Source organism: Acomys russatus, chromosome 2 (genome assembly GCF_903995435.1).
Source record: "Acomys russatus chromosome 2, mAcoRus1.1, whole genome shotgun sequence".
Classification (NCBI taxonomy): Eukaryota; Metazoa; Chordata; class Mammalia; order Rodentia; family Muridae; genus Acomys; species Acomys russatus.
In genome coordinates, this window is record NC_067138.1 from 97,789,302 (window position 1) to 97,796,986 (window position 7,685).

General features: G+C 36.9%; 1 protein-coding gene across 1 annotated transcript; it reads right to left on the bottom strand.

The window, feature by feature from the left end:
- Nucleotides 1-498: 498 nt before the first annotated feature.
- Nucleotides 499-2,615, bottom strand: Izumo3 (IZUMO family member 3). Its single transcript, XM_051166781.1, has 7 exons — nucleotides 2,384-2,615; nucleotides 2,178-2,252; nucleotides 1,952-2,041; nucleotides 1,734-1,751; nucleotides 1,406-1,486; nucleotides 913-1,003; nucleotides 499-703 (listed from the first exon to the last, which is right to left on the bottom strand). Exons 1-7 carry the CDS (start codon nucleotides 2,613-2,615, stop codon nucleotides 499-501), a joined length of 792 nt encoding a protein of 263 aa, XP_051022738.1.
- Nucleotides 2,616-7,685: the final 5,070 nt, after the last annotated feature.

Below are 7,685 nucleotides of genomic sequence, written 5' to 3' on the forward strand. Positions count from 1 at the left end.
CACATGCACACAGCACACACATATGAAAAAGGAAAAATATCCAACTTTGTCTTGAGACATGGTTTTAGAAGAAAATGACAGGGACATATCTCAGCTACTCAGGACTGGTATTTTTGGACTTTATTTTACATATATGTATGTACATATGTTAGTATGATACATATTAAATGTCTGTTATCTAAAAATTGTCTACATTGACCCTGATGGTAGATATGGAAATAGAAATAAAAATAGAAACAAAATTCAGATTTATAAACATGGAAGGTGTCTTAATTCCTGCCATTCAGGAGAATGACTAATAATGCATTTTTATTATCTCATGGCATATTGTTTCTTGTGTGTTGCAGCATTCCAGTTTGCTCTCTGTATAACTCAGGGTAAATCATTTGTCCTCTTATTTTGTCCATTGTCTCTGAATGTCAGTAAGGATATTCACTGGAGAAACCCTAAGTTCTATTGCAGTTTTCAGATGCTGTGATTTTATGACCATGCAGAAACTCAAGTCCCAGTTTGCATCTCTGACTCAACACTTGAAGTATCACCTGTCTGAGACCGTGAAGTGGATTTCCATGTCTCCAAATCCTTTCGCTCCTCATCCTTATCTATCATCCCCACTAGTTCTTCAAGTTTCTTCTCCAAATATGTCTTCAATGTCCTTCGTATTACCTTCATTTTCCTTCGATGTAAGACACAAATATGGAATCTGGAGTAGAGAGAGGATAGTCCGTACTTCAGTGGAAGAAGCAACATCTTAAAAATAATTATATAATTATTTTCTTTTATTCCTGGATCACTCTGTGTTTCATCTATTATTCACCAGAAGGTTCTATTTCTGTTCCCCTTTTCCATTAGGGAGGAGGGAGTTTGGGCAATCTCTTTTGCAAAGGAATGCTGGGAGGGTGGAAAACTCACAGTAACACAGCACTTGCCAATATTACAGCTTCTGCCATGAGCATCAGATATAGAGAAATCTCTCGATTTTCAGCCTTCTTTGGATTCTCATCTGGAAAGAAAAAAGAAATAGAGATAATGAACCTGGAAGAAGAGGAATAGTATCAGGGACTCTCTTTACAAAGTGAACAGTTCAAGTGAGTTGGCATTGCCTCTTTCATCACTGTGCCTGGATTCCTTCTGTCAGACCCCTCCAGCACTTTTTCACTTGCTGTCCTTTAGCCTAATAATTTCTACAGATGTGTCCAGGGTTCATCCCTATTCATTTATTACTCACAGCATTAGTTTTGTTCCAAGTTGTTCATGTTGATAAACCTTTTACTAAACAGTTTAGCTTTGCTTTTTTTTTTTTTTTTCATTACTGTAAGCTTTTTTTTAAAGTACTCAAAAAAAAAAAAAATCAATGGGTCATCTTTTTCAATGAGCCCTTTTGCCATACCACAACCCATGTCACCTTTACAATAGTCTCCTCTGAAACACCGGGTGGTCATGCGAAAACAGGTCCAGCAGTCAAGGACAGGACCTTCGGTTACAACTGACAAAGAAACATACAGTCATAAAATGGATATGGCGAGGGTGTCCCTTACCTCATAAATACAGATTAGATTCAAGGCATTCCCAGGACTCTTAGGTTACACTTCTTGGAATCTTTCCTCTAATAATCAAGATTCTTAAAATTTCAATGTTATAAATATTTGGCTGTGTGAGAAAAGAGCAAACAGAAAAAAGGAGATGGGAAAATATGGGCTGAAACCTCAAGGCGTCACATGTACTGTACTCACTGCAATCTTCTGAACAAGCTAAAAGAGAAGCAGAAACGTCTGATCAGCTTAGAACTGACTTCACTTGTGTCACATCTACACCCATTTCATCCCTGCTGTCTATCCATTTCTCACTACACCTCTACCCCTTTGACCTGAACCCTCATTCTTCTTCTCACCCCTTACTTCTTGTTCTCTGACATTATTTCAGTGTTGTAAGGTAGAAATGTTATTATTACCAACTTCAGAGAAATTCCTTAGCATATCTTTCACTTTGATTTCCAAGTTTTGGCGGACCTTGACGAGCTTGCCTTGAATGATAAAGACACCTGAAAGTGATACTTGAAGTTATAGTGATTATTTCACAATTTGGTTCCAGATAGTTTGCTTTCTTTCCCATAATAATTTCCCAAGCCTGTTTACCTGTTTGCACCATGAAAGTCTGACAGTGAAACAATGCCTTACCTTTCCATGTTTCATTTCCCAGTCTATAAAATTCATCCTTCATCCATGTTCTCAATTTGACAGCATTTGCAACAGCTATATGGGAAGGAGAATGGTCCATGTGGGACAGGCATTAATCTTATCATTAGAGGATATGGAGTGGTCCCCATATTTTCTTCCATGTCTCCCCCTTTACCTCCCAAACACTAGAGACTCACATCCCTCACCCATCAACCGAAGTGTCTTATCCTTGTGGGAGACCTTGGAGCTTAAGTGGATTATCTCCTTATGCTGCCTGGCAAGCAGGTGAGCTCTCCCAGGGACTTGTGCAGGTACAAGGTGTCTCAACAAGGTCATAACGTCATCTATGAACTTGGGGTCACATTCCAAACAGCCTTTGACACCATGAAAGGCTACCAGGGACACTGGCAAAAACAGAAGTATCCATAGGTCACCCATTTTCTTGTCCGGACACTGCTCCCCAACACAGGTTGTCCTGGCAACGGGTTCACTTAGTTCCTTTTTCTTCAAATCTCCAGGAATGAGAACTTTGTCTTGGATATTCTGAGTAGACCTTTCCCTCTTTTTTCATCCAAATTTCAGGGAATCTCATTTCCCCAGGGATCTTCAGTAGTTTTCTGACTTTTATCCTTCATTACAGAGAGAGAGAGAGAGAACTGCTGGCTGGGGAGCAGTCACCTGAGTTCTGCGTATAGAACACAGAGAGAAAAGCCTTGAGCTCATACAACCAGAGTTCTGTGTGCAGCGACACCTAGAGAAGGCTGCTTCAGTTCTCTGTCAGTATGGCACAGCCACTCTGTCCCTTGGAGCAGCATATCAAAGAAACCTACGATGGAGACAGGTCTCATAAGACCTTAGAGTTTAACCCATATTTACCTCTAGGAGGTAAGATATGCCAAGAATATTTGAATGGTTTGAGTTTTATTTCCTCTTTGCCAGCCATGTTAGTTTTATTGAAAGAATGACCATTTATAAGTAGTAATAGTTGATACATATTCTGTAATTTATAATGTCGAAGGAAATTTAAAATACATGTCTTTGTGGGGTACTTCCTTCAGCCATTTTTATTTTATTTTTATTTTTTTTTAAGACAAGGAAATAATCAGTGTTTATTTTGGTTAATCACAGAAATATGCTTTCATACATTCTGACCAATAAAGTGACAGAACAATGAATGTAAAGACAAACAATTGGCCTTACTGTTGAAATGCTGCAGGTGGATAACATTTTTAATAGAACTAATTTGTTTGATATTTATAGTACATTCACAGAAGCTTCAACTTTTTAAAAACATATGTTTTTAGTATATACCCTTACCATTCACTGCTTCTGTCAGCACCACACACATGTTAGTATTACCTGTGATGCAGCTGGCCCATGAGACAGGTAGTCCTGAAGCATCTAGGAATTCATGCCTCTTGAAACAGCCATTTTTAAAGACACCTTTAAGACATTCTTCCTCGCAGAACTGGAGGTTGGATCTAGATATAGGAGCTGACTAATACACAGTGATAATTGGAAATCCAATCATATTTAGGGTTTCTGAGCTGGTACAGCCTGAAATACTGAATATGCAATATTTCATGTATAAAAGTGTAAATAGTTATCACTGGTTGCTATTTATCACTGATTGGACTATTTACATGGAACATGGTCAAGTAGATTTTTCTTTCACTTTATGTGATATAAAAATGGTCCTAGATCTTTGAAGGAATAAAGGCTGTTTTTTCTAAGATGGTTGGTTATGAATCTTATTTATATACTGTTTACATAAAAACAGAATATAAAACAGCAAAGGCTCATAGTAAAGTTTAAGCTAAGATACCATGTAGTCAAGGAGTGGGGGCTTCTGAGGGAAGTTAGAAGAACTATTTTAATTATATACATACCATGGGTACAAGCATAATACCAGGCCTTCAGATAGATGATCATACATTATCTTGACAAAGTGTTAATTTAGAAATTGCTACCTGTATTTTATAGAGAAGATACTGAGGATCAGAAGTGAAGACGTTTTCCCTGGCCATATAATTTACTGGTTATTGGTCAGAGTTCAAACACATGTCCATTTGGCTCCAAATTCTGTATACTCCACCCTCTCAAAAAACCCACATTCTAGGATAAAACAGGAAACAATTTGATAGAATTTGACAGTTCAGAAGATCAAAGCTAGTTTAAATTTTTATATTTAATCTCTGGAATTTAAAAACTGGCTCTGATTTTACATTCTTTTGACTAGACAATCTCATTTGTAAAGAATCATACTAAGAGTTGCCACATGTTAAGTTCTGAAGGCAAGGAGGAGGAGCAATGGAATCAAATGATCTCTGGAAAACAAATTTTGACACAAGAAGAATTTACATGATTCTTACATGGATCCTGGTGGACCTCTGCCTATGCACTCTAGAAGTAATGACTAGAACTCTCCATCCATGGGAGTTGCTTGTAGCGTTTGGTCTGCATTACAAATTTTACTAAAAAAAAATAGAATTCTATATAGAAATTTTCCTTAATGATAAATACAAGTCACAGAGCTTATAGTGGAATCTACTGTAGTATCTTATCCCTTTGTTTAAAGGATCCTAATAAGTTTTACAAGTAATACAGATTGCCTTTTCAGATTTATTTATTAGTTTTTATTATTTTTGTTTGTTTGATCATTTGCCTGTATGAGTTTATAGCATCATATGTATATTGGAGAACATGGAGATCAAAAGAGGGCATCAGGAAGAAATAATGGAAAATAAATAGATAAAATAGAAAATAAGTTGCAAGTTTTTTTCTAGGTGAGGGACCTAGAAGACAATACAGAAAACAGTGAGAAGGTTCATAAGCTGTTGATTCCAGATATCACATATGGAGATATGTACCTGAGATGGAGTGTGGATATGAGAGGACAGGCAATAATAAGGTTGATAACTAATTTTTAAGTCCTTACTTCATTCATTTTACAAAATATGATTTTGATATGTAGAGAAATTAGGAAACATGTAAAAAAATCACATACTTCATGAGGGAAGATTTGGGAGTGTATCTTAAATTTGTCTTTTTTCAAAACCATATCCTTTACTGTATGCCAAACTGTTTCCTGAACGTATTTGTTTCTAGGAACTATAAACAATGCCTTAAGTTGGCAAGAACAGAGACCCAAAGAAATGACATTTGTGATAAATGTGGGGGCAAAAGAATGTAAGAGCTTAAGGATGGGCATGGCTATTGTGTATGTCCTATGAATATGACTTTTCTGTTGTACGATGGACTAACAGCATCTTTTGATTATCTCTACCACACTGGCAGAAGAGCAATCCAGTTAAAATTCTAACATATATGAGGTAGGATTTCAGGAGACCTCATCTCTAGGTAAGGATCTACTAGTAGTTGATGGCTGCTGTGAGAAGGAAGGACCACGTTTCCTTGGGATGTGGCCAGCGGTTGATTGCACATGTCTGAATCTATGGTTGCATATTCATGAGCCTGTGTTAGTATTAACTGGAATAACCACGGCAGTAAGGTCATACCTTGTACTTTAAACCTAACCTGCACCCTCAGGTAGCGAGGTCATGCACTGCAAGTGATAACATACTAGTGTTATTTTGCTGAATGGCCTGATAACAAAACTTCCTTTCTAAAATTTGTCCTTATTATATAACTTATGTTATATAATACGTAGTCACACACCTTATCAAAGATGCTTCCTAATACTTTGGATCATGAGTATCACAGAGATTTGCAACTAGTCAAAGGGCAGATACTAAGGGTGTAGGTTTCTCAGCCACAAATGAGACATTATATCATACCCTTGAGGTTCAAGGATCATCAAGGAAGAGGGATTAGGAAGACTGTGGGAGGTACCAAGGTTGGGGAGAACTGATGCGAAATAGTGTTTTCTGGAAAGACAGAACCATAATAGTCATGAATAATCAGAATCTGTGGCTGCCTACAGAAGAACTTAATAAGGTCAAGCCAGTCAACAGCTAAGCAAGGATGGGGACCATATGACCATACCCCTTAGATGAGAGCTACTTGCAATTGATAGCTGTTAGTAAAAGAAGAGTCTAGGTGTCACTCTGGTAGATTGCCCATGCTCTTGTGAATGACTTATACCATATGCATACCAGCAGCTTTAATTATACACAGTGTGTTATAAAGACAAAATAAGATACATAGTTGGTAGAGGAATCTAGGCATGCAGAAAAGTTATAGGTGGAAAAAATTTAAAAGTCCTAAATACATTGTACATATGTATACCTCTGAGTATAGATACATTTATGAAAGGAATATGAAGTTGAGAAACAGATGTGTGGATTAGAAAATCATAGAGGAAGTTGAGGAAGACAGTGGGGAAAAAACGCTTAAGATACATTGTCTAATGTGTGGGAAAAAAACCTAAGAAATAAAATGAAATGAGGAATCTGAATGGTCCATGATAAGGGTATTATGTTTCAGTTAACAGGGGCGTAAATGTTGGTGAGATGAACCATTCATTACATTTAATTGTTGTTATGAGTTATAGTAGAAGAATTGGAATTTCAGTAAGATTAAGGATCCTACTTATGGTTGTTAGCTAATATAGGATACTCAGGGAGTGAAAGAGTACTTGAAATAGTCTTCATCGTATTAACTATGTTTTAAGATTGCTTCCATTACACTCATCTATCTATCTATCTGTCTGTCTGTCTGTCTGTCTGTCTGTCTGTCTGTCTCTCTCTCTCTCTCTCTCTTCATCCACCGAAGTGAATTGTAGGAGCCACTGTAAATCAGTTTTCTAAATCATGAATGTTTTAGATTAAAAATATGAAATGGTTTTCAATTGTAGATGTTTGAGAATTTTACTGTGAAAAATATTCAAAGTACTCTCTTTCTTCTCCCTTCACAAAAGACCTTGAAAAGGCATGCATTGACCACTTTTCTTTTATGCCAAGTTAGGTTCAGCATCTGAAGGGCATATGCAATAAATTGCTCATCCACTATCTCATTTGCAGTTTCAGTTTTATGAGCTCCCGTAAAACAATTACCATATATACATTCTACAATAAATGGGCAAACAAAGTGGCTGCAAACAATATGGGAAAGTCAATAATTAATTTCAGATTTCCAACTGTAACAGAGACACTGGATCTTTCTCTTCTTTTCAAAAGAGACAGTTTCTTTGTTAAGATTATGCATGCATGTTAATTCACTGCTGTGTGGTTTCTCTTTTTCCAAAGCTTGTCGAAGGTCTAATTTATGTGCAAGACTGGAAGCTGTTTAAACGGATAATATGCCTCCTTCGCGAGAGATACCACCCCTTTATGCTCCATTAATTTCAGCCATTGACTCTATAGGCTACATACCAATTATTTCTTTCCAGAAACAGCAGCATAGTTTTTCCCCCAACAAAGGACAACAGATTATTGTGGGCTGCTATTAATCTCCACACAGTCCACAAAAAATCGTAGGACACTAGGGAGAAAACAATTGAGTTGCTATTTTAACATTTTCAAAATGCCACATAAAGAAGTTAAAAGG

Excerpts from the sequence above, each read along its gene's own strand:
- Izumo3 (XM_051166781.1), bottom strand. The coding sequence starts at position 2,615 with ATGGGTGACCTATGGATACTTCTGTTTTTGCCAGTGTCCCTGGTAGCC. Across the intron at positions 2,253-2,383 it reads TAAGACACTTCGGTTGATGG|CTGTTGCAAATGCTGTCAAA; the intron begins GTGAGGGATGTG and ends CTTCCCATATAG. Across the intron at positions 704-912 it reads TTGGCAAGTGCTGTGTTACT|ATTCCATATTTGTGTCTTAC; the intron begins GTGAGTTTTCCA and ends TCTCTACTCCAG.